The 27,839-nt window shown below is 37.5% G+C and overlaps 2 protein-coding genes across 3 annotated transcripts in view; one reads left to right on the top strand and one right to left on the bottom strand.

Annotated features, from left to right (window-relative positions):
- cdc73 (cell division cycle 73, Paf1/RNA polymerase II complex component, homolog (S. cerevisiae)) overlaps positions 1 to 27,839 on the top strand; it is a 330,083-nt gene that overhangs the window by 117,826 nt on the left and 184,418 nt on the right. The gene's annotated exons all lie outside the window — the stretch shown is intronic.
- LOC122554565 (beta-1,3-galactosyltransferase 2-like) lies at positions 418 to 9,596 on the bottom strand. 2 transcript variants are annotated; one of them, XM_087990856.1, is made up of 2 exons: positions 9,313 to 9,596; positions 418 to 3,181 (listed from the first exon to the last, which is right to left on the bottom strand). In XM_087990856.1, exon 2 carries the CDS (start codon positions 2,808 to 2,810, stop codon positions 1,536 to 1,538), a length of 1,275 nt encoding a protein of 424 aa, XP_087846982.1. In that variant the 5' UTR covers positions 2,811 to 3,181; positions 9,313 to 9,596; the 3' UTR covers positions 418 to 1,535. The 2 variants fall into 2 exon arrangements, with proteins under 2 accessions (XP_087846982.1, XP_043555741.1); XM_043699806.2 differs by lacking the exon at positions 9,313 to 9,596 and adding an exon at positions 9,086 to 9,258.

Below are 27,839 nucleotides of genomic sequence, written 5' to 3'. Positions count from 1 at the left end.
AAAATCAGATGATTAGTTATTTTTGTCTTCCATCTGTTCTAATTTGCATTTTCCCTCGAACAATTCTGTGGTTAAGTAGAATGAGGACCTGCATTGATATAGCACTTTTAACAAAGGATTTGCAAGGCGCTTCAAGTGTGCATACCACTGCTTGTGTTGGATTTATTTAAAGGTGCATTACATTTAGGATATTTTTAAAATCCTAATTCAAGTAATAGAAATAAATATTAAAACATTCCAAAAGTCAATAAAACAAATTGGTAACATTACCATAGAATGTCTTCACTTGATTCTTCTTGACGAATAAGTGTTGAATATATTAGATGAATATGAAAACCCATCAGCCACACAACACCTTTTCTTGGTTATGCACAGATGTGTGTGATGCTTTTCAGTTTATAACACAAAACAGTTCAATTGCATTCAGCATTACTTTAATTCTGTCATCAAACACAAGTTTTCAGTAGTAATTTACTAATGGGTTTCCAAGCTTTAAATTTATCTTTTCTATTTTTTTGGAGCTGTTCATTGATCATGATAAATTTACAGAAGAAAGCAATATTGCACAACAAAGTTTTCAATACAAAAAAAAAAGAAACAAAGTAGCATGGTTGCCATCAAGATAGGAACATTGAAAGGAAAAATAGATTTTTTGACTCTACTCTTTTTCGTTTGCTGAATTACAAGTTATTTAACAATTTTCAGGAATAATGCTTTATTGACATCATTACAAAATCCCAGCCTAACTGGAGAGGGGAGGGATAATGCAGATAAAAAGTTGAAGAAACTTAAATGTTTCAATTGAATGAAGATATTTTTAAATTTGGAATTTTCCATTTCTTCCCACAAACAAAGTGTATCACAAAGGACAGTCATAAATATAATGAAATAAGGTCCATGATCATTGATATAATGTGGAGGAACATTCAATTGAAGTTAATAATCTAGGAAAGTAAGACATGCTTCCCTCGAAATAAGTTGGCGTACTAATTATTTTGTGTGACTCTTTAGTGGAAGGCGCTGTATCTTTGAACTTTTTTAGTGTATGTTCTGAACGATATAGCTTTGTAAAATCATTCTATTTTATTGTTCTCAAATGATATTCCTTAAAAAGCTCCTATCAACAAGGTTCAATAAAACTTGACATAGATTAACTTGTACAGCTAACAACAAAATTTGGAACCACATTCTATTTTGAGATTAACTACTGTTGCCACAGTTAAACAGTAAGAATAGTTCACTGAGGTTCATTGCTTTGAATTGCCTAAAATAAATTTGAAGTTTGGTATACATAGACATTCAATCAACTAAGGACTCCAAAAGCAGATAAACTTCACAACATCTACTGCCCATAGTAATCTTACAACTTTTTCTGAGAGGTTCACTTTTAAAGGAGCGATTGAAAATTGCAAATCCTGATAATGATTTTGTAAGCGTTGGAATGTTGCATTGGGTTTGTAGATAATCTTTATACATGCTTCAATCATTAATTTACAATAGAGTTAAGATTGCGTATCTTGGTTTCAGAATTGTCATCAGTGCATTTTCTTTGTACGGTACTTGCCATGTCCTCTGTAGCCTTTCTCTTTTGCCATGCTGGCACACGCATTGTGCTTGTTTTGCTGCAAGTGGTTCCAATATTTGATTAATTCACTGGGCTCAAACTGATGAGAGGTAATTAGATGGCTATATTTACAGCTAGAGTAAGAAACTCTCCAGTGATTGAAGAGAAACTCATTGGGTGGTGGCACTGGGTCAATTCTCAGTTTTGCAAGACAGATTCCAACATAGACATCCTCTAAATGCAGACGCCGAATACTCAAAGAGACTTTAAAAATCTTTTCAGCTAAGTCCCCGGAAAAAACATAACCAGTGCCTGAACAGAAGACTGGATATCGCTCGCTTGGGTAGAGCTCTGGAGGCATGTACCATTTGCTATCCTTGTTGCGATTAGGCGAATATCCACGCATTAGATATCCAGTGAAATAGTTGTGACGTGGAGGATGTGCAGGCTTTAAGAGTTTGTTTATTAAATACTCTGTATTCACAAACATATCGCTGTCAGTCTTCATAACATACCAGGCATGTGGGCAGTATGTTGCTACCCAGTTCATTCCCATCAGAGTTTTAATAGTGAGATTATAATATGTATCTAGAAAGTCTTGTTGAATAATATCATGATACTGTCTGCTTTCTTCCAATAAAGTCTGCTGAAAGTTCCCACCAGACTTTTTAGAACCTAGTAAAAAAAGATGTACCATATGTAATCCAGGGGCAATGCTTTCATTTCCCCAAGTTTGCCGAATGGCATGTCGAGCTTCAGTTTGGCCAGGTTCAGCTGCAATCAACACAATTAAGAATGGGCTTTGTTTTTCACATTTGTTTGGTTCATTAATGATGTAATTATACTGGTGATGGGGTATATATCCTGTCTTCTTTTCACTGTGCATGGTTCCATTAGCATTCAGTACGTCCCCTAATCCAGTTACATCTGGAGGAGAAAGTGCAGTGCTAGGATTCACTGTATGAATCTTGTATGCTTGCGCAGCCTCTTTCCAAATATTTTTCATTGTGCTCTGGTTAGTAGTACTTTTTGGTGACCTGAATCCCCTCATTGTATGAGGAACAGAATAACCAGTTTCCTTTGACCAAGTTTTGCTAGTTACCCAATCGTGCTGATTAATGAACAGAAACATTGCAAATAAAAATACAAGGCAAATCAGTGCAATAATATGAGTACGAAATAGTGACCGTTTAACATTCCAGGTCATCTTCATTAGGCAGCAGTACCGTCTTCTCAACTGAAGCATGTTGCAGCAGGGCTAATTGCAGTGCCTAAGGGTTTTCTTTTGTGCTCACATTGGCTATGTTTTACAGCTTCCTCTAGGACTGTGTCCCTTATTAAAAAGCTCTGAGGAACTTGACCTTTTAAAATATATATTTATATGTGTTTCTTCAGCAGGTTAAAGAGGCAGGTTAGTATTTGGCTATTGCAGACCTTTTTTAATCCTTTTATCACCTCATCCAAGTGCAATCAGTAAGTAAGTAATCCATTTTTACATGTGGGTATTTGTTGATTTTAGAAATTCCATTGAAGCAGCGTGTTTATTAAAATAAATCTTGATAGCCTTTAATACACAAGTTTCTGAAGTCTTTGTTCTTGATATTCTGCAGAAGGAAACTGCAATATATTTCAGTCATTATACATTACATACAATCACTCAAATGTATCCATATTTTATTCAATTCAGATTATTGACACCACAGAAATTGTTCATGGTGTTTACATATATTTTAAACATTAAAGTTTATCCTTTGTTTTGGACTCTTGAATCACAACATTTAATACACTTTATTACACGCACCTAAGTTGTTAAGGGTTTAAGAGTTTCAATTTCATGTGTTGTAAATTAATAAAGGTACATTTTGCCCTGGAGAGCATTTCATATACTGTTGTGGATTAGTGAAATACTGCATTGTCACAGTACCATTCCAGTTTGAAGGTTTATCAGAACCCAAATCTGTTTCCTTTCTGTGTTCTGGTTGATTCTTGTGATCTTTTTAAATGCATGCACATTAAAATACCACCTAATTTCTACTTCAAAATTAGCATTTGGTCAGAGTTGTTTTTTTACTCATATAAGTGTTGAATATGACAGAATGAAGGTTAACTTGCAAAATAATTTTCTTAGTGCACTGCTTCTGTCACTGTGCACTATATTTAAAATACGGGACGACGAAGCAGCTGTCAGTTGTCATACTTCATTGTAGAATGTTTCATTTCCTTTAACCATGTAATTAGAAGTTTGAAGTTGAAAAAAGTAGTTTTATTGTGTTAAGTTTTAGATTGGTGTTTGTACTAGTTTTAAAGATTTGCTGCTCTTATAATCTGTGACAAAACTAGTTTCAATACTGTTAATGATAAAATGAAACATGGGCAGTCCTCATTTCATGCACATATATATGAAGCATTCTGTTGTGCTGACAAGAGCACATAGCATTTGTCTATTTCTAGAATTTATCTATCTTTTGATAGCTGATAGAGGTTAGCATCTCTAACAGTGCGCTCCATTTGATGACATTGAACAGACTGACAAACAATTTCACCTGTGAAACAGCAATATTATTGAACGTTTTTAAAAATAGGTTTATTCATTAAAGTGTTAATTATTTGTGAAGTACTTTCTTGACCCTAGTTTGTGCAGTTTAGCAGTTCAGTTTCCATATATGTTATGAATGTTTTGACACAATACATTTTAAACATATTCTCTTGTCTTATTACTCAAGACAGTCTTGTTCATCATTTCAGTGCACACCGCTTTATATAATTAGGACAAACAAGAATTAATTATTTCCCTTCCATCTCTCCTCCTCTTTCCTCCTCTCTCTTTGTCTCCAGATAATTTTCCATTGACCAGGTGTTGTTGTGAGACTTCAGTAAAAGATGTTATTCATAAAGATTTTAAGAGCAAGTGAATTGAATCTTTGCAATCATACACTTGCTCGTGAATACAGGTGGTATTCTATGTAATACATTTAAAGCTAGATTGACACATAGCATCTGAGTGTAAGATTTTTTAATGCCCTGTATGAGGTAATAGGCAGGGTTTTGACCATTGTTAGGACACATTAATGTTGTGTACGTGAACATTGCATGTTTAATTGAAAATATCTCTCAGATAATCAGTTAATTGTTGCTAATTAATAGGTTCTTGATAGTGACGTGAGAGTAGTTGAGTGCTCAAGATTTATTTTAAAATTAACTAATCTCCAGTGAAAATGGATTTTAGTGCTTAAAGTTAATTTATACACAATTTTTGGAAGTATTAAATTCTAATATTGTTTATGGAAGTTGGCTACGAGATAAAAATAAGTATCTAATTGTTAGTAAATATTATTTTATATTTTAGCTGAAAAAGGATTCCAACATAGGCTGTAGAATTTAGTTGAATATGAGAGGAACGTATGTATGGTTATAGGAGTATAGTGAAAAGAAAACACTGGATCTAAATAGCAATCTCTTACAAATGAATAACTGGCTGCTGTACTATCAACAGTTCAATAACGAAAGAAACATGCCTTTTAAAAGTAGCTAGTTGAAGTCTGAATGGCTCCAGTGCAATTCCAGTTCTAAACCAACATTTGAGGTAATTTGGGCATAAATTGAAATACAGAGGAACCTCAATTATCCGAAGGACAAGGGCGTGGAGTATTTCATCTGGTTAATTGAATTCTGGATAATCGAATGCCAAATAATATAGTTCAGCCAAGTACGATCTTGCTGGATAATCCGATATTCAGTTAATCGAACGCTGGATAATCGAGGTTCGTCTGTATGTATTTGCAAAAGAAAATGTTGCGTAGATTAAAGTCTTTAATCTCCTGTTATTTCAAATACAGTGACATAATTAAAGAAATGCCAACTTAATGGATTCTTCCTGTTATGTTGCCTTCGTGTAGGTCATTGCTGTGAATGAATATAGCATTAAGTAAAATGGCAGGAAAGTGCTGTATTCAGAATCTCTTGAGGTGCAAAGTGTCATATTGGGAAATACTTGAAGGATTGACTTGACCTTTTTAACAGTAAATATGGATTTGGCATACATTGCAGCATGCCAATGCCATGAGTGCTTGGATATGGATTTTTACTTCGACTTGAACTTCATAGCTCCCTCATCTATAGATAAGTGAGGCAGGTAAAGCATTCCATTTTTTTCTGTACATAGACAATGGTCTCTCACCACTGCAGCATCTGTTGACCAGTTGGAAATCTCTAGTCTTTGGCAGCAGTATTTTAGATTGTTTTAAACAACTTTGCTGTTTTGTGCTTTTTCCTTTGGGATAATACAAGTTGCCTAGAGTGTTAGGCCAATCCTGTGTATTCATCCCTCTATAGTAACAGAAAAAATAGGGAGAAAAAATAAATTGGTACTTCAAACATACCATCCAGTGTGGACACTCATGCAAGAAATATGTGGCTCAGGGTTTGAGAAAGAATGTTTTAAAATGCTGAAACAACTTAATTGGTTTCTTGCTGATTTGGTAGAAACCAATATATAATGACCTGTGTGTGTGTTTGTGGGGGGAGGGCAGAGCTGTAAGTGAGAAAGAGTTAGCAACCATATTCATTTAATTTTAAAAGATTATGTTGACAAGCACTGAATCTGCAAAAAAGTAGGTGTTAATGTATTGTGTCAGTACTGCTTGACTTTTCAGTTAACTAAAATACCTATGATCTACTAGAAATAGTGTTAAGATTGTGTTATCAACTAAAAGGTCAACATTGTTTATCAGAGAAAATCACTTAGGTGAATAAGATCCCTTTAATTCTGTTGACAACCTCTGGCACCGGTAAGTGTGTTGATGAAATAACACTTTCTAATTTGAATAAGTTAAATGCTGAGATAAACTATTTATTGGAAGTAGCCTTGGCCTCCTTTGACTTTACTGCAGCAGTTGTTAGTGAATTATCGAGCAGTTGTAACTTTTGCCATTAGGCATTTAGTGGTTTACCTGGAATTGCACTTCACAATATGAGCGTAATCAACGGTTTTGATGCCATTGACCAAGAGTGTGCTGGTGTGTTTGACAAAATATTTGATTAGACTATGGGAGATAGCTATGTATTATATATTTTCCTAAATGTTTAATGTTCTGTGTATTGCAATCTTAATAATAACAGTGCGAACAGCTAATTGGGAAGAAAACAATTGCAAAACGTGAGAGGCAGGAGAGGAAGAGAAAAATTCACTTGCAGCAAAGAAAAATTATACACAGTATGTTGATTGGCAAGAAGATAGTGAGACAAGAACATTTTTATTGAGTAGTTCGCTACTGGACATATACTGCAATAAATGTGATTGAGGATGTGTCAGTTGATAGTACTGTAGGAAAAAAATGAAGTTTCTCTGCAAGATGATCTCTCTAAATTTTATATTTTCACTGTTGACAGAACTTCAGCTTACAAAATTTTACTTTCATGATAACCTACACCTGCTCTTAAAATTTCAGTAAAATTAATTGACAATTTGTTATCTTACTTTTGACCATTCTTTATATTTTTCTTGTACATTTTACTGTATAATAGATGATGTAAGCATTTTAAGTACAGGAATGCAATTAAATTATTGGTAAAATGACTGGTACAACTTGAAATGTGTATAACTGTTAATGAAATGAAGCGTAAAGCCTATGACTAGGTGAAGGAAATTATTTTGGATTTTAAAAGCTTTATTTTCTAACGTTGAAATGCATTTAGAGTTCTCATAAGGTTAAAGGAAGCATATTCTGATTCTGTGAACAGGACAGAGAGGACAAAACAAATACATTGTTGAACTCTCATATTTGAGAGAAAATCTCCATTCTGCAGCAGGGGTACTGTTTATTTATATTGTTTCTTTTGAATGTTAAATTCTAATATAAGTTGGAGCTTGAATGGCTGGGGGTAGAATTTAGAATTACTTTAATTAATGTCTAAGCTTTAACAGTTCGAAAAGTTTTGTATTTCAGTAGCCTTATTTTTTAGGTCTATGTAATCAGTTGCATCAATTGGAGTGGAATGTCATCATAGCAATTTGGTTGGATTTGTGATTATTGTCATCTAAATACACAGAAGATTGCATATTTTCCCAAGAGAATGATATCTATATGCTGACATTTAATTTAACATTTTGCATGTTCTTTTACCAATAATTTGAAATCACTGGTTAATATACGTTGATTATAATCCTCAGTTAAATGATATGCAGACTTTCATTATTGTAAGTGGACAGCTTATTTTTCACTATGTATAGTTCAGGCTCTGAAACAACATGCTAAGCTATTGTCTCTTTCTGAAATACTTTGGATTCAAATAATTAGACTGGTTTTGTTGTAGGTCAATCAGTTACTACATAGTACTTTTGTATACTGACGACGTATTGCACTGCCTGTCACTAGGTGGTAGTGCTGAGCAGACATGAGCTTGATTTCACTAACTATATTGTTAACATTTATTTACAATGTTTCAGAAAACACCTACAAAGTTATAATTAATATTTAAAACATTTCATCAATCCTAACATGTTAATGTAAAATGATTGTGTGGTGTTATCTTAATTCAACTCTTTCCAATTATGGGCAGTCATGAATCCACATAAAGTCAGTAAAACTCTAGAGTTAGTTGTTAAATATCATTACGCTTTTACTTAGAGGCATGTTCAGTTGTATCATGATGTTATTAAAAAGTAACGCTGGCGGCACAGCAACTGCTTTTATATTTAAAACCGTTTAATGATTCATTGCAGTCGGCTGATTGATGTCTGAGCCAAGCACTGACTGCAGTACAACATCTCTCAAATAAGATTCAACCGTTTGCAAGTCTGACATTTTTAAAATGGAATGGCGAACAACATTTGTTGTTTCTTTGTTTTCTTGATGTCAAAAGTATATAAATTCAGAAGTATAAACTATCTATCTAAGTCCAAAATAGATGTGTCCAACTCTGTACTGTCAGATGATGCAGGGATATATAAGGATTTAGACTTCAGTTTTTCTGCTGTTTAGAATATATTATAAACAAATAATTATTGGCTTTGATGTTTGCCAATTGTTGTTAGATTTGACAGCATAAAACAGTCTGCCCTTTTAAATATAATAATTTATAATGATGCATTGGTCTTGAATAAAACACTTGCAGTTATACAGTTGAAACAATAAAATGGTAAACCAGCATTATTTTCTGCTTAACAGATATAATTTGACTTAGCTTTGTTTCGTCTTTTTGTTTTGATGGCTCAGTGCTCACAGCATGTGCCACAGAGTAAAGCTATTTAACTGAGCTTTCAAGCTGCTTGTGTACCAGAAATTGCTGTTAAACGGACAACTAAGATTATTCTCAAGCAACATTTTAAATTAAAAAAAGTCTTGCTTTTTGAAGCTGTTGTCATCCATTTTCTTTATACTGTAGTCTATAATAAACAGTGAATTTAATCTGTTCCAGTTTGCTTCATGCTGAAATTCAGGTACTCCTGAAGAAGAACAATGGGTCTCTTGTTCTCAAGGCAACTCTAAAGCATAAGAATAGTACAAGTAAGCTTTAACATACCTTCCTTCGTCGGGCCCCTTATGGATAGAGATGCAAACGCCGGCAGAAAACATGTTTTTGGCTAGCCATCATACCAGCAAGAGGCTGCTGCTGAACATGCGCATATCTGGAGTAATTCAGCCTACGCTTAATTTTTACTTTTGTCTGCCCATCTGCCTGTCTGTTACAGAGAATTGCCTTAGTAAAAAGACAGAATTTTTTTCACTTTTTTGAAGACCGTTGCTTACCATAGTAGCCACATTGGAGAACAGTTTGTCAGCTCTTTAGTTAAATAATGCAGTCCTGCAATCCCCAGCTGTCTTTCTGGTCGATCAGTGTTTATAGACATCAGCAATAGAAGGCAGCTGCTATGTGCATGGACTGATTCTTCGGTTGTGTACGACATATTAGGGAAGCTACGTCCAGTCCTTTGGGTTGCTAGGCAGCTAAGGCATGACTGTGAGCAGGGTTGATGCTGCGCAGATTTGTTCTGTTAAGCTTACTCCTTTTGCATTAAATAAAATAAGAACAGGATATGCTTTTGACTGACTCTGTCCTCTGAAAGCAAAAGGAAACGTCAGTGTACAGGAGAATCCCACGTGATCATTACTGTATTAATGTCCTTCCTGTCTTGGGTAACTGTTCTGCTGCAGGACTCCTGGTGTTAGATGAAGGAATACGTGATTTTGTCAATGGATTTTGCTTCACTGGGAATCCTAAGCACAAAATGCTGGAACCAAGCTTAAAACAGGGGAGCAAGTATTTTATTTGTCATACTGTCTGTCTCAACCAGTTTTTTTTTGAAGTGCAAAATGATAAGCTTACATTTACTTTTCCTTTTGCATACTTAAGCAGAGATCTTTCTTACCTATATTTTAACTGAGTAAAATCCAAATTTGATGATTGAACAGTAATGCTTATTTGGGAAATAAAAATGAACAGTTGTATACAGATATTTTGACAGTTTTTTCACCTTTTTTTCCCACCTTTTTTTCAATAACTCTTGAAAACTGAAAGATTTCAAAACATTTTGAAAAGCAGATGTCAATTGTTTTTATTGTTTTCACATTAATATTGAATCAAATTAGATTAAAAGTCAGGACGGAAATCAGCCATGGAAACATTTGGGAATTGGAACCAACTTCATTAAAACATACATGTAAATTGAAGTAGAAATGTTCACTGTAAGCTTGTTACAAGAGATAAATAGATAACTTGGGTCGGCGCTTCTCTAAAGTCAGACTCCACAAACAAGTCTGGCTGTTCTATATTCTTATTTGAGTATATATCACCATCATTCATTGGCTTAACTAAACAGCTGAACTGCAATTTGAGAGTTTCTATATCATAAATTAAATAGACAAAATTTTATTTTAAACCGAGGTTTTCAGAAATCTCATGTTCACAGAATTCTAATTTTAACTGCCAGACAGCCCAGGGGAAATTCGTGAGGGCATTTAAAATAATCTTTCAATTCTATTTATTCATTGTAAGAATACTTTGACAGTCAAGGTCCTCCAATGGGTAACAGGATTGCACAAGAGTATGGACTTTTTGGATGACAAGTGGACGTGAAACAATTGGAAGGGGGAGGTCATGTGAATGAAATATTAAGGAATACAATTAAAGTTGGCAATGCTAGTTGTTTTACATGATATGTTGTGTTTTAATGTATTGTTTTCCTTTCAATTGCATTTCTAGTGAGCTCAATTATGTATTTTTCCTCATCACCCAATTCTAATTGCTTGCAACATTAAAATCATTCACAGCGTAGTTCATTCACTGTGCATCTGGCCAGTATTTATGAAGTTTGCTCGCGGAGCTGGAAGGTTAGTTTTCGGACGTTCCATCACCATACTAGGTAACATCATCAGTGAGCCTCTGGTGAAGCACTGGTGTTATGACCCGCTTTCTATTTACGTGTTTAGGTTTCCTTGGGTCAGTGATGTCATTTCCTGTTCATTTTCTCAGAGGATGGTAAATGGGGTCCATGTCGATGCGTTTATTGATAGAGTTCCGGTTAGAATGCCATGCTTCTAAAATTCTTGTGCATGTCTCTGTTTGGCTTGTCCTGGGATAGATGTGTTGTTCCAATCAAATTGGTGTCCTTTCTCCTCTGTATGTAAGGATACTAATGATAGTGGGTCATGTCTTTTTGTGGCTAGTTTTCTGCCTGTTTGTCCAATGTAGTGTTTGTTACAGTTCTTGCAAGGTATTTTGTAAATGACATTCATTTTGTTGTCTGTATCAGGTCTTTCAAGTTTGAGCTGCTGTTTTCGCATGTTTGTGGGTTATTATGCCAAGAGGTCTGAGTAGTCTGGCAGTCATTTCTGAGATGTCTTTGATGTAGGGGAGAGTGGTTAGGGTTTCTGGACGTGTATTGTCTGCTTGTTTAGTTTGTTGCTGAGAAATCAGCAGACTGTGTTCATTGGGTACCCGTTCTTTTTGCAAATATCGTATAGGTGATTTTCCTCTGTCTTTCGTAGTTCCTCTATGCTGCAGTGTGCGATGGCTCATTGAAATAATGTTCTAATGTAGCTTCATTTGTGGGTATTGGGATGATTACTTCTGTAATTCAGTATTTGGTCTGTATGTGTTGTTTTCCTGTTGACACCTGGTTTGAAATTCCCCATTGGCTGTTCGCTCTACTGTGACATCTAGGAATGCCAGTTTGTTGTTGTTTCCTCCTCTTTTGTGAACTGGAACTCTATCAACAAACACATCGACTTGGACCCCACCTCCTACCCTCTGAGGAAAAGAATAGGAAGTGACATCACCACAGGAAATGACATCACACACCCAAGGAAACCGAGCACACAAATAGAAAGTGGGTCATAATATCAGTGCTTCACCGGAGGCTCATTGATATGTTACTTAGTATGGTGATGGAACGTCTGAATACAAACCTTCCAGCTCACCAAACAAACTTACATCCAGCTACAAATCTTCTCAAAACTGGCCAGTATTTATGTTTGAGCTTCAAAACTGATTTTTCATGCATCAGGTGATGGTGAAAAGTTAGTTATCGTAGTCCCAAAGGAATATAGGCTATTGTCTGGTTAACAGTTTAACTTGAGGGTCACCATGCCTCAGACGAATGGAAAATTGGAGAAGCAACCTTCATGATAATGCCAGCTGATATGAGAATTAAACCTGCAGTTTCGATGTCTATCTGCATCGCAAGCCATGCATCTGGCCAACTGAGCCAACTAACCCCTTATCAAATGACCAGGCTCTTTCCTATTCCAGTCAGACACAGTCAAGGGTAGTTTCTCTTTCCTATTCTCAGAGTGCTAAGATGACTTGTAGACTTTATGCTATTGCTATACTTTAAGATTAAGTAACATGGTACAATTTGGAGATGAAATATGGGATCTCTGTGCTATACAGACCCATATTTCTATTCAATACATTTGTTGAACAACTTTCAGTTGAGTTTGAACCATATTGTCAGCAACCTTACTGTTGTTATATTTGATCCTAAGGCTGAGCTTCCAATCACATATCTGTGCACTTCTGGCTGGCCTACAATGTTTTAATCTCTGGACTTGAGGTCACTCAAAACTCTGCTGATGTCTTAGTGTGTCCGACTCATCCATTACCCTTGTGTTCACTGACATGTTGTTTTGTTGTTAAATAGCACATAGATTTTTAATAAAACCAGAAAATATTCGGATTTGGCAATGTGTGTGGAGAGAGAGAGATACAGTTGCCATTTTAGTTAAATGACCTAGAGGAAGGTAATCAAGCTGAATCTTGAACTCCCTCTTTCTCTTGTCACCAACATTGCCAGACCTATTGAGTTTTCCAGCATTTGTTTCAATTTTATGGCAAGTGCGGTATTTTGCTTTTGTACTTTGCTTTTTTAGTTGTAGCTTATAGATTTTATAGTTGTTTTCAAAACCTTACTTCATTTCACCCCCTTGACCTCTCAATGCTTCCGGTTTCTTGGTGTTCTAGAATTACACTTACCTAAATCTGGGCTTTTAAGCATTCACAATTTTAGTTGCTTCATGATTATTCATGCATCTTTTGCTTCTATATATCTGTTTTCTCTTCAAATGCACGGTTTAAAATTTACTACTTGACCAATCTTTTGATCATCTGCCTTGATAAGTCCCAAGGAACATAACAAAGCATGAAATACAAACAGGAGAAGGCCATTTAGTCAGTCAAAGCTACTCAATATTTGTGTCTTAGTGGCTGATTTTCTAACTCAGCTATATCTATCTGCATCATGCATGTTAATTTTTGATTCCCTTAGTATCTAAAAGTTCTGTCCATCCCTGTTTTGATTTTGTGAACATAACCACCACATTTTCATATCCTTTTGTTGTCAATTGCTATTTTTTGAATGAAATAAAGCTCCAAATTCAGCAATTAGAAATATTTCAGCCTAAATCAGTCATTTTTAAACCAGAAATATAGTTTTGCTTTACGTTTATTTAAGCCTTTATTTCTTTTCTATCAACAATATATATGTGAGAAATGCTTTGCCTTCTTCAATATTAAATAAATAATCTTGAGTAAGCACAGCACGAAAGGGTTGCAGGATTCAAGTATCCTTTTGCAATGCCATGTCCAATATTTCAAAACAAAACTGAAGAGTCAACCACGCCTCCCTTAACCTAATCAAAAGTTTGGTCTTCAAATGACAGCGATCAGCAGTATTTACTTAATGTGATCAGTTTATAAAATGGTGACAAAAAGCTGTATGTTACGATTGGAAGCATTAAAATGAACCCCTACCAAAGCATGCACATTGGGTCCCACAATGGCTGATGTAAGACATTGTATTAAAACTAGAAATAATTCTCCTTTAAAGATGGGAATATCTTCAAACAAAGTCTCTGAAAAATCCATCATTTTAGAGAAGAGAAAAAAAACTATTTTCCAAGTTCACCTTGTTACTTTTCAATGGTTCCAATTAAGTTTACACAGTATTACTGACACTACAGGGATCCTGGACAAGTAAATGATGCCGAGAGAAAGGACCAAATTTCAGTTTTCAGTTCATTTATTGATCAAACTCGCTTGAAGCATACAGTCAACCAATAGAAATCCAACTCTTGTTCGAAGGCACTACCACTGAAAAAATAAAAATACTCTGGCTTTAAGGGCTGGCTATGTGCATCAAATTGCTTTGAGCTGAATTTTCAAAGTGACTAATAATTTGTAGAAATAAAGTAGAAATCTTGAGGCATGGTTAATGCTGCAACTGGATGTAGATTTGCTACAACTATTTAAGTCACTAGGTTGCTGCTATTGCTCTTGCCAAAGCTATTGACTGCGTAAAATAGTTTAATAGTTTAATATTGTAACCAAAGCTTGGCTGCCCATGGCCAAAGTCGCAGCAAGTTCTATTTATTCATCATCCTTCCATTTGCTGGCCTCTCCGTATGACTCCTTGCTCTAGTTCACTTCCTGAACACTGACTCAGCTAAATGTTGTTTAATAATATTTCTCTCCAGAACTTGGGATGTAATGCATCATTAAAAAAGCTGCATAAAAGTAAATTGTCAACAGTAACTTGTTACCTCTTACCTTTTCTTTAAAGAAATGCTAAGTATTAATTGAACTTACTAAGTATGTTTTATCAGATGATGAATCATTTCTGAAATTCGATAGATTAACAATGCTGTGTTTATAGTTCAATTTTTGTCCGAAAATAATTAAATGGAAATCACTTTACAAATATAGCATTTTTCGAAACAGGCTTTTAGACAATTAAAATCAGACTGAAAATGTCTCATTCTCTCCCTCCCTCCATCTCTCTCTCACACTCTCACTCTCTCTGAATAGATGCTATCAGACCTGCTGAGTTTCTCCAGCATTTTCCATTTATTTTGTATTCCATCGCGCTGCTGTCTTGTACTTGTAAATGATGGACCAGACCTGGTCCATGAGGATTCCTAGCTGTCAACTGGCTCTTGCAGCCTCTCTACTTACAGGTATGCAATCCTTTATCCAAAACCCTCGGAGCCAGCTGGTTTTCAGAATTTGAAATTTTTCAAAATTCGGAATATGTGACAGATTAATAGTGAAATTAAAAAATCTTAACAGGATACACACTCAGAGACAGAAATGATGCCTGCCTGTGCTGGGCCATCCCGGCATGTCACATCTGAGTGACGTGAGTCACATGGGTGTGGAGTTGGTTTAACTGTTTGCACGCCAAACAACCTTCACGAGAAACTTCAGATTTCAGAGCTTTTCAGCTTTCGGATAAAGGATTGTGTACCTGTTTATGGTTGGCTGAGTTCAGTTTCTAACAGTGGTAATCCCCAGGATATTGACAGTTGGGAAATCAATCATGAAATTGACTGAAGGATTATGGTTGGATTCTCTCTTGTTGGAAATGGTTATTTCCTGGCATTTCTGTAGCGCTGTTGAAAGGTCGGTAGGAAAGGAAAACAAAAGGACAGGACTCTGAAAGGGTCATGGGCAGGAAGCTTCAACAGTTTTTAAAATCTATATCCATGCGCTTGTGTAAGAAAATTTTTCACTGAATGCTTACAATAAAATAAACAATGTATGAATATAAGTTTGGAAAAAAAAGTTAGAGAAGGAGAATTTTCTCAAGTATATCTGGAATTTTACATCGTCCCCACACGTATTACCTCAGCTCTCTTGTTCTCCCTCCCATCCCACTCCAGTTTAAAACTAAAGTCATCAGTCTAACATACCTTAAATCCATCTGTTCTGTCCAACTGCATTTACAATCTTCCTATCTTACGAGCATCCTCAAATGTTTATTTCTCACCTGGCTGTGCACTGAGGTCACCCATAACCTTTTCTAGGTTTATCAGTCTGGTTTGTGCTCTGCCCACAGCGTCAAGAATGCAATGATATCCAAGTGACTCTTGACATCCATTTGACTGGTCTATAGCTGTGACACATTACTTTTCTTTAATCTATATTGTTCTCACAGTTCTACTTTTGTTGAATTGCTGTAGCAAGCAGGGTACATGCATGCCTTTTCATGTTTGTTGTAATCCAGGGCTGCCATCTTTAGCCCCTTTCCTATTTCTTGCTTGTAGGCTGCCTTGATAACAGTCCTGTTAAGTAGATGTTAGATCCACCTTCATGTACATAAAAGCTAAGCTCAATTTCAGATACAGAACTGTGAGCTGCTTGCACTGATTATTCTGATGGTTGATTAGTTTAATGACACAAATGCTGGAAATTTTGCCTCCCTTCTGCCTCCCATCAGTGCTGCTGTATTGTCAGTAGTGGGTAGGCCCTTGGAGCGGATACCCAGTAAAACCTAGGAGAAAGTGAGGACTGCAGATGCTGGAAATCAGAGTCGAAGAGTGTGATGCTGGAAAATCACATCAGGTCAGGCAGCATCGAAGGAGCAGGAGAATAATCTTCCTGATGAAACGTTGACTCTCCTGCTCCCTGGATGCTGCCTGACTAGCTGTGCTTTTCCAGCACCACACTCTTTGATGCAGTAAAACCCAGTCAAGAAAGAAGATTAAATCAACTCAAAATTTATGCCTCCACAGATGTTGCTAGACCTGCTAAGTTTTTCTAGTATTTCCTCTTTTTGTTTGATTTCCAGCATCCCCAGGATTTGTTTGTAAGTTCCACTTAAAGGATTGATAAACAACGCAAGTTTACAAGCCTGATTATCTCCAAGTGCTCAGCCATCAAAAGTAACTTTGATGTGAGGACACCGTCCAGTTACTTTGATTTAAAAATCAATTTGGATGCTAAACATTGATACTAGAGCTGATCCATTTATGCTTTGTGGAAGTATTGCTTGAATTTGATCATGAACTGTGAAATTCCTTTTTTGTTCATGGAATGTAGGTCTCCCTGGTTAGGCAAACAGTTGTTACCTATCCCACTTGCTCTGGAGAAGGTGCTGGTGAGCCCCTCTTTGAACTACTACATTTCTTTGGGAATAGGGACATTCAAAATAATGTAGGAAGGGAGTTCCAAGAGATGGACCCAGCAACAGTGGAAGAATGGCTATATTATTACAAGTCAGGATAGTATGTACCTGAGGGGAATTTCAGGTGATGGTACTACCATGCATATGCTGACCTTGTCCTGCTAGATGGTGGAGATTGCAGGTTTGGAAGATGCTGGTGGAAGACTCTTGGTGAGTTACTGCAATGCATCACGGAGATGGTATATACTGCTCTTTTGTGTGGCATTGGTGAAAATAATGTGTGATGAAGGTGATGGATAGTTGCCAGTTAAGAGGACCATTTTGTCTTGGGTGTTATTAATCAGCTTTTTGAATGGTGATGGAGCTGCATTCAGTCAGGCAAGTGGGGCATATTCCATCACACTCCAGACTTGTACCTTGTAGATAGTGGATTGCTTCTGGTGAGTCAGAGAAAGAGTTATTCACTGCAGGATTCCCAGCCTCTGACCTGTTCTTGTAGCCACAGTGATCCAAACTGATAGTCTTAAGTTAATTTCTAATATAGCTCTTAATACAGTCTGGATTATTTAATTAATGATGTCTCATAACAGAATTGCATCTGATGCTAGCTCATTTATGAGCATACCACTCAGTGTCAAATGAGCACATGGACATTGCCCTATAGTTCTTGCATGTTCTTGTGTTAGTCCAAGAAGCTACTCTGTAATTTGCCCTCAAGTGTGGCAGTTTGATCATATAAGTGGCAGGTCCTCTAAATATAAACTTGGAGCCATCACATGCATTTTATTGATGTATTGTGTTTGTAAATTATGATTACTCCGGTTCCTTTGTCATGTTTACATATCTGTATGTTTGGGTTAGCCTTGAGATTACATAAAGTTCCAGCCCCTTGCATGGTAGATAAAAGTCTGTAGCTAAACGTCTACCACAATACTTATATGTCAGGTCTGCTTGGTTTGGTTCAGGGTCTCAACTTTGTTGTTGGATACGGATTGTGAATGCAATAACTGGTATTATAAGAGTTCATCCGGCGAGAAATACTAGGCTAGAAATACTCCAGTAACAGCTCAGATGGGCAGAGCTGTGGCAATTGGAATTCAACTGGTAAAGTTAAATTCCACTTAGGAGGACTAATATGAGGCAGGAAACATTGTAGGATCCTGGAAAGTACTGAAGGTTACAGGGAATTGGTGTGCAATTCGAAAGATGCCTGAAAGTAGCAAGTAGTTGTGATTAAGAAAACATTTAGATACTTGCCTTTATCAGACATAGAATATAGGGGTAAGTTAGCTTTGTTGGAACTTGGTGTATAAAACACTTGGTGGGTTACTCCTGGGGTACTGCTTGTTATTCTGGTCACCAGGTATCTGACCTATGGGGAAAGATTGGATATATTGTGGTTGTTCTCTTTTGAAGCATTGAAGTTGAGAGGGAACCTGATAACAGTGTACAAGATTGAGAAAGCATATTTAGAGTAGATATGTCAACACTGTTTCCATTAGTAGAGGGGTCAATAATCAGGAAGGATAGTCTGAAGCTAAGAGGTAGATAGCTAATAAGAGCGTTGAGAAGAAATTCTCTTTTCAGTAGAGAATGGTGAGAGTCTGGAACTGAGTGCCTGAAAGGGTGGTTGAGTCAGAAACTCTTGTAATGTATAAGCAGTGTTTCAATACTTTGTGTTACCATAGTCTGCAGTGTTATGGTCCAAAAGCTGCAGAGGATTAGTGTAGTCAGTTCTTTGTTGACCAGTGCAGAGACATTGGGCCAAATGGCTGCCTTCTTGCTGTAACCGTCTGAATCAGAGATTCCTTCACGTTTGCAATTGCATGTCCCTGTGCACTTTCAACATTGCTAGTTTATCTGTCAACATTCAACTCAAAGAAACCATTGACACTATGTCATGGAAATCTAGATATGCCATCTGTGTCTGAATCTGTTTTCTTTGAACTCTCAAACTTTGCAACTTGTGCAGTTGAGTTCAATTTCAATGACAAAATCTCCACCCAAATAGATGGCATTACCATTGACTCTCCTCTCCTTGCCCTTGCGAACATCTTTGTTTGTTATAATGAAAAGCATTCCTTCAATGAAAAGTTGTCTAACTGTCTACCTCCTGCATATTTATAACATGGCAATGCCGTGTTTCCAATATTTGAAGCTGCAGTTGCATCAAAGAGTTCCTTTACATAACTTAACAAACTATACCCTGGACTCATTTATAATTGAAATGGAGTAACCAAATGAGCTCTCTTTCCTTGCTATATTAGTGAAGAAACCTCACTGTTATTAACAACTGTCCACCAAATGTCTGTGTTCACTGGTACGTGTACAAATCGGCATTCCTTCAGTTCCACGTGCTCCAAGATCAATTTTATTGGCAACCTCGTGAGTAAAATCCTAGTTATCTGCTCCTATGTAGGCTTGATGTGGAGATAGGGCATATTCTGTCTGATAATCAATATTCTGATCAAAACATCAATCGCAAAAACTCATGAAAGGATCTACATCCACCACCTCTGGTCCTGACCAGAGCTTAATCTATCTCAGATTACCCTAGAAGGGGAAATTGTCTCAAAAGCTTCAACTGTAGGTAAAGGTAGCTGTCTCACACTGCCACTATGCACTAAAGTCGCTGGTGGTTTTCTCCAGCAACAGGCTGTCAAGCCAAACTACATTTTGCTTACCACACAAATCAATAATGTTATATCAGTTTCAGTGCTTATATGATGCCCACCTGGGAGATTGTACCAAACAGTTGATGGATGGCAGTAGGCAGCATGCTGATTTATTGTCAGGCTGCCCATGCTCAGAAAGGTGTATTGCATCTAGATATGATTCTGCATTAGAAATCAGTATTAAATAATCTGCATTCTACTTTGGAAACAAATTTACAATCATTGTCAAGCTCACATTTATTTATATAAATACACAGGAGCATATTTCATTTAAGCGAAAGGAATTTTTAAATGTACCACATCCTTCTCTTGAAAAGGAAGGATCATTGAGAGAACCAATTTCTGCTACATCCCCATGGCAACACCCTGTCTTGTCAGAATCTGTCTGCCTTGCCTGCGCTCCATCCTCCCCTCGAACCTATCTCCCACCTGCATCTACCTATTGCCTTCCCAGCTTCCCTCCCCCCAGCCCAACCCTACCTTCCTATTTATAACTCACCACCACCACCACCCCCCACCCCCGAAACATCCCTCATGAAGGACTCATGCCTGAAATGTCAATTTTCCTGCTCCTTGGATGATGCCCGACTGCTGTGCTTTTCCAATGCCACACTTTTTAACTCTGAAAATTAACATCGCAAGTTAACTGACTTGGTGTACCTCCATGTCAGTAATGGCAATCAGCACTCTTCTCGTTCTATGTAAAATGGTGCCCTTTTGTCCAAGTCTTTCATCCTAGTTCTGATGAGTGCAAAATGAAAAACTTCTGTTTCTTTTTAGCAGTGTTTATGTTCAGTTTTGTACTGAAATTAATGCCTGAGATCCATAAAGGAACTGGAAACGTTCCTCTTTCCTTAATATTGTACCAGAAATTCACTCAGTTTCTTGGTTAAAAAGTGTGGCTGGTGCTTGTGTTTTTTAAAAAAAGCTTTTAGATTGATCTGAATTTAATTCTCATTTTATGAATCGACATTATTTATTGCTGTTTCCATTTATCTCTGCATTATCCTGATAATTCAGTTTTTTATTTTTGATCTGAGCAATATTCCTTCATAGTATATTAAAATGTGTACAGCCTACTTAAAATAATTTATCAGAAAAAGAATAATTACCAATTCTGTTATGTGTTAAGTATGTTCATGACCTATTAAAATCGGTCCTTTTATGGACAATGCGGTTTGCAGTAATTGTGAAAAAGTGTACATGTAGTAGTTTTTAACTTGAAAGTGTTTAGGATAAGTTTCCTGCCATTTTTTTTCCTTCTATATAGTTTATCTCTCTTTACCTTTTATCTTTTTCCCCTTCCTTCATGAATTTGGAAGTAATATGCTGCTCTCCATTTTTGACACTAATTCCAGTTACTTTAGACGATTAAATTGGAATGCGCAGATTTTATGCGTCGACCCATTTTGTTAAATTGTTCCTAAATTGGTAATGTGTTAAATTTGATTTTTTTTAAAAAAATCACCTGTGTTAACAAGTAGAATGTTTGCAGATTTGCAATCTGTTGCTTTTTCTTGCATCCAAAGAGCTTGCAAGTTGCTGTGGCAACTTTGCAGTCTTCGCGCAATGGCATGTTTGCTTAAAGTATGAGTGTACTAATGAGCAGAGCATTTGTTGATGATAAAATCAGTTGTTTGTTAACATATTCTTTGATGGAGCAAGTTAGAAAATGCATTTCAAACATTTTACTGTTTGCTGGTGATCCCAAAGGATGCACAATGACCAAAGTTAATCGAAATTTAATTGCAAAAATTGTTAGTCCAAATTTTGCAATTTGAAGCAATCCTTATTTCCCACCAAGCTGTGCAAGAAAATTGCACAGTTCCTGATCTGTGGTGTTTCAGATCAGTCTTCTGACGGAGGAGATTGCAGAATTCTCCAAACTGAGGAATTTTCTGAGATGATCCCAACAAATCTTTACGGAAGCCGCAATGTTTTACAGCATTAGTTGCTGTATCTGATAAGTAAAAACTTAAAGGCTCAAAGCTTTTTTTTGGCAGGCTGTGGAGAGGAGGTGTGTGTTAAGTATGCATAGATGATACTTTAAGGTGAATCCTCACCACTACTCATAGAAACATAGAAAATAGGGCCAGAATGGAGGATAGGTGAGTGGGAGTGGATATGGATAGTAAGGGAAGCTATCTGGTGTCTTCGGGTTGTGTTGGTCAGTGTGAATGACTGGCAAGATAAGTCGTTTAGTTTCAGAGGACTTTGAGCATGTTTCTAAACTATCCAGCTTTTTCTGGGAAACATTGAGGCAATTACATCAGAGCTCTTCAAAATCGACACCTGTTTCAGAGTTGGAGATCTTTCCAGAGAGTCCCAGATGCTGGGTAACTTGCCTGTGAGAAGTTTAAATTCCAAGCAATTCCTTCATGGTGTGGAAGGATTCAAAATCAGGGCCAGAAGATAAATGTAGGTTCACCTAATCTAATTGAGAGCGAGGATGGTAAAATGTGCAGCTAAACACTTAGACAAGGTATGGTTGATCAGACGTGGTTTCACTTAAGCTAAGAAGCTTGTGGCCATGCATGTAAACAAGCTAAGCCAGCTTACCGCAACCTTCCCCAATTCAGTGAGCCAACAGAAAACGAAACCATCTTCAACCTATGTTGCAGATGTTTGAGGTAAATGATTTAATGGTAACCACATAGCCAAAATCGCATTCTGATTGATCTATTATGTTCCCAAGGCTTGACAATCAATATGTAATTGGTCAATAAGAAGAAACCGATATATGACTGACGCGGATTTGTGTATAAAAATGTGATTGTAACCACCAAAAGGTAGACTCTTTGAGTAAGGACGACTGTTGTCTTTTTAAGGTTGAATCCTAAGTAATAAAGGCACTGTCTGTGTAGCAAGAATACTATCATCTGCCTGAAAGTCTTTCCACAGTGGTCAACTTGGACTTCCAATGGGCACCTTTCAGCGTAGGAGAAAGTGAGCATTGCAAAAGCTGGAGATCAGAGTTGAAAGATGTGGCACTGGAAAAGCACAGCAGGTCAGTCAGCATCCAAGGAGCAGGAAAATTGATGTTTCAGGCATAAGCCCTATATCAACCTAACCTGCTATGCTTTTCCAGTGCCACACTTGTCAACCTTTCAGGGTGGGTCTGATCTCTGACAAACTAGGAGTACTCCTAGGAAATCCAGGAAGATTTAGGCCAGTACTTTGTTTGAATTGTTAGAGGAAACTCTGGTTTGGGGGGGTGGGGAGGGGGGTGGTTGGTGGTGGTGGTGGTGGAGAGGAGTAAAAGTGTCTCCCCATGCCTCTGTGGCGTTCCTCTGGGTGCTCTGGTTTCCAAAGATGTGCAGGTTAGGTGAATTGGCCATGCTAAATTTCCCATAGTGTTCGGGCATGTGTAGGTTAGGTGCATTACCCCTGCATTAGTCAGGGGTAAATACAGAATAATAGGGTAGGGGAATGGGTCTGTGTGGGTTACTCCTCAGAGGGTTGGTGTGTACGTATTGGGCCAAAGGATCTGTTTCCACACAGTAGGGATTCTATTCTAAAAGGTATTTAATTGGACAAAGAGCAAAAAGATGGACAAAAATAATCATCTAGTTGGATCCAGAATATGCATGCGAAGGAAGTGGGAAAATCCAGGAGCTGCCTGAAGCAGGTTATCTGGCGCATGTTGGAGCTTGTTGCAGGGAAAAGTAGGACTATAGAAGAGTAGATTTAATTATGAACTGGCAGAGGTTGATTCTGCAGTCCAGTGGAGATCACATCAGAGCAAAAGAAAAGGTAAAAGCCTTCGCATTAATCTTCAGGCAGAAATACCGAGTCAGTGATCCATCCTGGCCTCCTTGAGTGGTCCCCAGTATCATAGGTGTCAGTCTTTAGCCAATTTGATTTACTCCACATGATATCAAGGTGTGATAGGAAGTGTGGGGTACTGAAAAGGCTATGCGCCCTGACAACATTCCGGCAACACAACTGAAGATTTGTACTCCGGAACTTGCTACACCCCGAGCAAAGCTTTTCCAATGCAGCTGCAACTTCTACCCAACAATGTGGAAAATTGTCGAGAGTCTGGTGCTGGAATAGCACAGCAGGTCAGGCAGCATCCGAGGAGCAGGAGAATCGATGTTTTATGCATAAGCCTTTCATCATGATTCCTGCTGAAGGGCTATGCCCGAAATGTCGACTCTCCTGCTCCTCGGATGTTGACTGATTGCTGTGCTTTTCCAGCGCCACACTCCCAACTCTGATCTCCAGTATCTGCAGTCCTCACTTTCTCCCAATGTGTAAAATTGCCCAAGTATGTCCTGTACACAAAAAGCAAGACATATCCAACTCAGCAAGTTGGCACTTCATCAGTCTACTCTACTCCTAATCTACAGTAAAGTGATCGAACGTGACATTAAACTGTGCTATCAAGTAGCACCTGCTCGGCAACGACCTGCTTATTGACACCAAGTTTAGATTCCATTCAAGCCACTCGGCTCCTGACCTGAATTTAAACATGGACAAAAGAGCTGAATTCCAGAAGTAAAGTGAGAGCGACTGCCCTTGACATGAAGACTGCATTTGACCAATTATGGCATCAAGAAGCCCTAGTGAAACTGCAATCGATGGGAATTAGGGGGCAAATTGTCCACAAGCTGGAGTCATATCTGGCGCATACCTGGTTGTGGTTGTTGGAGGTCAGTCATCTCAGTTCCAGGACATCTCTGTAGGAGATCCTCAGTGTTGTCCTCTGTTCAGCCACCTTCAGTTATTTCATTAATGACCAGAAGTGGTGATGTAGACTGATGAATACACAATTATGTTTGCGCCTCCTTAGATACTGAAGCAATCCAGGGTCTGCAACAAGGTCTGGACAGTATCCAGGATTGGGCTAACAAGTGGCAAGTAACAGGCCACACAAACACCAGGCAATGACGATCTCCAAAAAGCAATGATCTAACCACCACCCCATGACATTCAATAGTGTTACCATCACTGAATCTCTCAATATCAACATCATGGGGCTTACCATTGACCAGAAGCTCATCTGGACTAATAATGTAAACATAGTGGCTACAAGAGTAGGTTAGACCGAATTACTCACCTCTTCACTCATCAAAGTCTGTCCACCATCTACAAGGGACAAATCAGTGAATATTTCCCACTTGACTAGATGAATGCAACAATCAAGGCGCTTTATATTATCCAGGACAAAGCAGTGTGTTAAAATCATGCCCCATCCATAAACATCCACACGCTCATTCATGGAGCTCATTCATTCAGCAGCAGTGTGTACTAGTTACATGTGCACTGAAGAAATTCACAAAAGATCCTCAGATAGCACTTTCCATATCCATGCCAGTCCAGAAAGACAAGGATAAGTGCAGCAGATACATGGGAACACCACCCTATGCAAGTTTCCCCTCCAAGCTACTCGCCATTCAGACTTGGAAATGTACTAACTGTTCCTTCACTGTTGCTGGGTCAAAACCCTGGAATTCCCTCCCTAAGGGCATTGTGGGTCGACATAGTTGCATGGACTGCAGCAGTTGAAGAAGGCAGCTCACCACCACCTTCTCAAGGACAACTAGTGATAGTCAATAAATGCTGGCCTGCCAGCAATGCCCACGTCCCACTTGCTTGGATGAGTTCCATAAGAGAATATAAAAAATGATTCATAGTATCTTCCATTGTTAGCTATGTGCTCGAAGAGATCTGATGATACAATGGATAAGGGAAGAGCACTAAAGTCCAAGTACAAAGAGCATTGATCACCTGGATCTAAAGAAGACTACAAGATAAATTCATAGAATTGTTATGGGTGAGAGAGAGATTTAAGAAACATCTGGTGAGGAAGTTGGGGACACATTTGGTCAGCTTAAAAAGAAAACACAAGGGGCTTGAGGATTGGTCCAAACAGCCTGAAGTCGCTATTCAGTGTCTTCATGAAGAAACATATTAGCGGAAGTAATTGGGCAGCAAGATAGTTGCATCCAAGTTAGGATGAGATGAACAGATCCAATTGCAAATGAGCAAAATACTGCAGCTATTGGAAATCTGAAACAAAAATGAAAATATGCTGGAAACACTCAGCACTTTCAGATCTTTTACTGATCAAAGCTAGTAAGTGTAGATGGATCACTGCTGAGAGAGGCATGGATTGCAGCGGCGAGTTTATCCACTGGGGCTCCAAGTCTTAGATAACCATATTATGGACATTTCCAATGGTAGCATAACTTTGGCTGAAACGTAGTTTACAGCGTATTCGTAAGTTTACTTTTCACTGCCCATGCAGTTGCAACAGCAATAACAATTGCAATCCCAGTCTGTCTGGTCCCTCCATGCAACTTATTCCCTGTTAAAGTTTTCATAAATCCCTTCTACATTTTCACCCAAGCTTAAAATGTGACAAAAGTAAATCAACTACATTAAATTTTTTTTAAAAATTGTATCAGGTAAACTTTACAAATAACGTGGTTTTAGGATCTCCACAGTCCTCTGTGTCAATGAGTTCCACAGATTACCATCCACTGGCTGAAGAAATTTCTACACGTTTAGTTCTAAAGAGTAATGATCTTCACTCTGAAGCTGTGCCTTCAGGTCTTCACTTCTCTTGCAAGTGGAAGCATCTTTTCCAAGTCCATTCTGTTCAGTATTTTGTAAGTTTCAATCAGGTCTCCCCTCATCTTTCTAAACTCTACTGAGTAAAGACCTAGAGATCCTCAACCCTTCATGTGATAAGCCCTCCATCCCCAGATCATTGTTACAAATCTTCTTTGACCCCCTCCAATGCCAGCACATTGTTCCTTAAATACTAGGCCCAAATTTTTATGGTTAAAGCAAATATATGACACTAGTGTCTACAGTATTTACATATTTTTGTTTGGCTTTAAGTAGCCTTATTAATATTATTTCGTAGAAAGCAAAATTAGGATGTAAAACCAATCTGATAGATCAGGATATTAATAGTGATTGATGTGATTTTTTTTCTACACGCACCAATTTGAGAATGCATTGATAATTTTCTTTCACCAAACTAATTTGAGCTAAATGTTAATACTTTTTTTAAAAGAATATTGTGTAAAGTCACTCATTGAAGTAGAACAGCTTTAATTTGTGATTGGAACAGTAACCGCTAACTCCCAGTGATTTGTCCTTCCTATTTTTATTCCTTGAATAAATGCCTCTATATTGAGCATGCATTGAGAGCCCAATTAAAATGTGTGTGTTGGGTTTCTATTCAGACACTTGCTTCAGAAAAGTTAATGACATTTTAATTTTGCTTACTGGAGAATAGAAGATTGCCGTTATTCAGTCTGTGTACGATTTTTGTGTAAGAACTCTCTTTGTGTGAAGTGTTTAATTCTTTACTTAGCGTTCTTTATTTTCTGTCTATTATTTCATAGGATGGAAATTGCCAGCAATTTGTTGTCCATGCCTAAGTTCCCTCGAACTGAGTTACTTGTTAGGCAATTTCAGAGGACTGTTGGGGAGTCACCCACATTGTTGTGGATCTGGAGCCACATGAAAACTGACACACAGGCCAGTGTTGGCAAAGTTGGCAGATTAGTTTTCTTAAAGGGCATTTGTAAAATCCCATCTGCTTCACAGTAATGAATGTCAGCTGTCATGTCATGAGTCCAGTAGCATTGTGTAGTACCCACCAGGGAAAATAAAGCCCAATACTTCACAGTCAAAGTATTATTTAGCAACTGTAAGTGGGAAGAATGCAGACAAATAGACCTCAAGTATTTAAATATTGATATGAATATCATAACGTGAAATCTTCCTCAGAAAGCATTACTTCAATAATTTTGGTTAAGTTGGAAATAAAGCTACCTTTTGACTTTAAACCTTTTGACTATAATTAGAGTCAAATTATTTGTTTTTAAAAGAAATAAATAAATACCAAATAACTTCAATTTTATTTGTTTTCATGTTTGTCCTGTACTGAGTGAAGTATGTTAAGTCTATCTGTTCTCAGCTTCAAATCTTAAGCTATGAAAGATGTGAGTAATTTGAGTCTAGTTGGAATGTTTAGAATTCTGCCACTTTAACAAGGCTGGAGGTTTGCTCCTGGCTAACCTCCAGGAGCAAAATTTGAAGAGTGTGGAAAATACATAATGATTAGAGACACTTTTTCATTACTCTCTCACTTGAACTAACTTGACCATAATAATAACTCTTTCATGGGATGTGGGCGTCACTGGCAAGACTGGCATTTGTTGCCCTTGAACTGATT

This window comes from Chiloscyllium plagiosum, unplaced genomic scaffold (assembly GCF_037043375.1).
Source record: "Chiloscyllium plagiosum isolate Xiang-an unplaced genomic scaffold, Cpla_swu_hap1 HiC_scaffold_9, whole genome shotgun sequence".
Lineage (NCBI taxonomy): Eukaryota > Metazoa > Chordata > Chondrichthyes > Orectolobiformes > Hemiscylliidae > Chiloscyllium > Chiloscyllium plagiosum.
The sequence above is the reverse complement of the archived record's forward strand: the minus strand, read 5'-3'. Positions and strand labels throughout refer to the sequence as shown.

What these genes read in the sequence shown, in the direction of transcription:
- LOC122554565 (XM_087990856.1), bottom strand. Translation starts at nt 2,810, where the DNA reads ATGCTTCAGTTGAGAAGACGGTACTGCTGCCTAATGAAGATGACCTGG.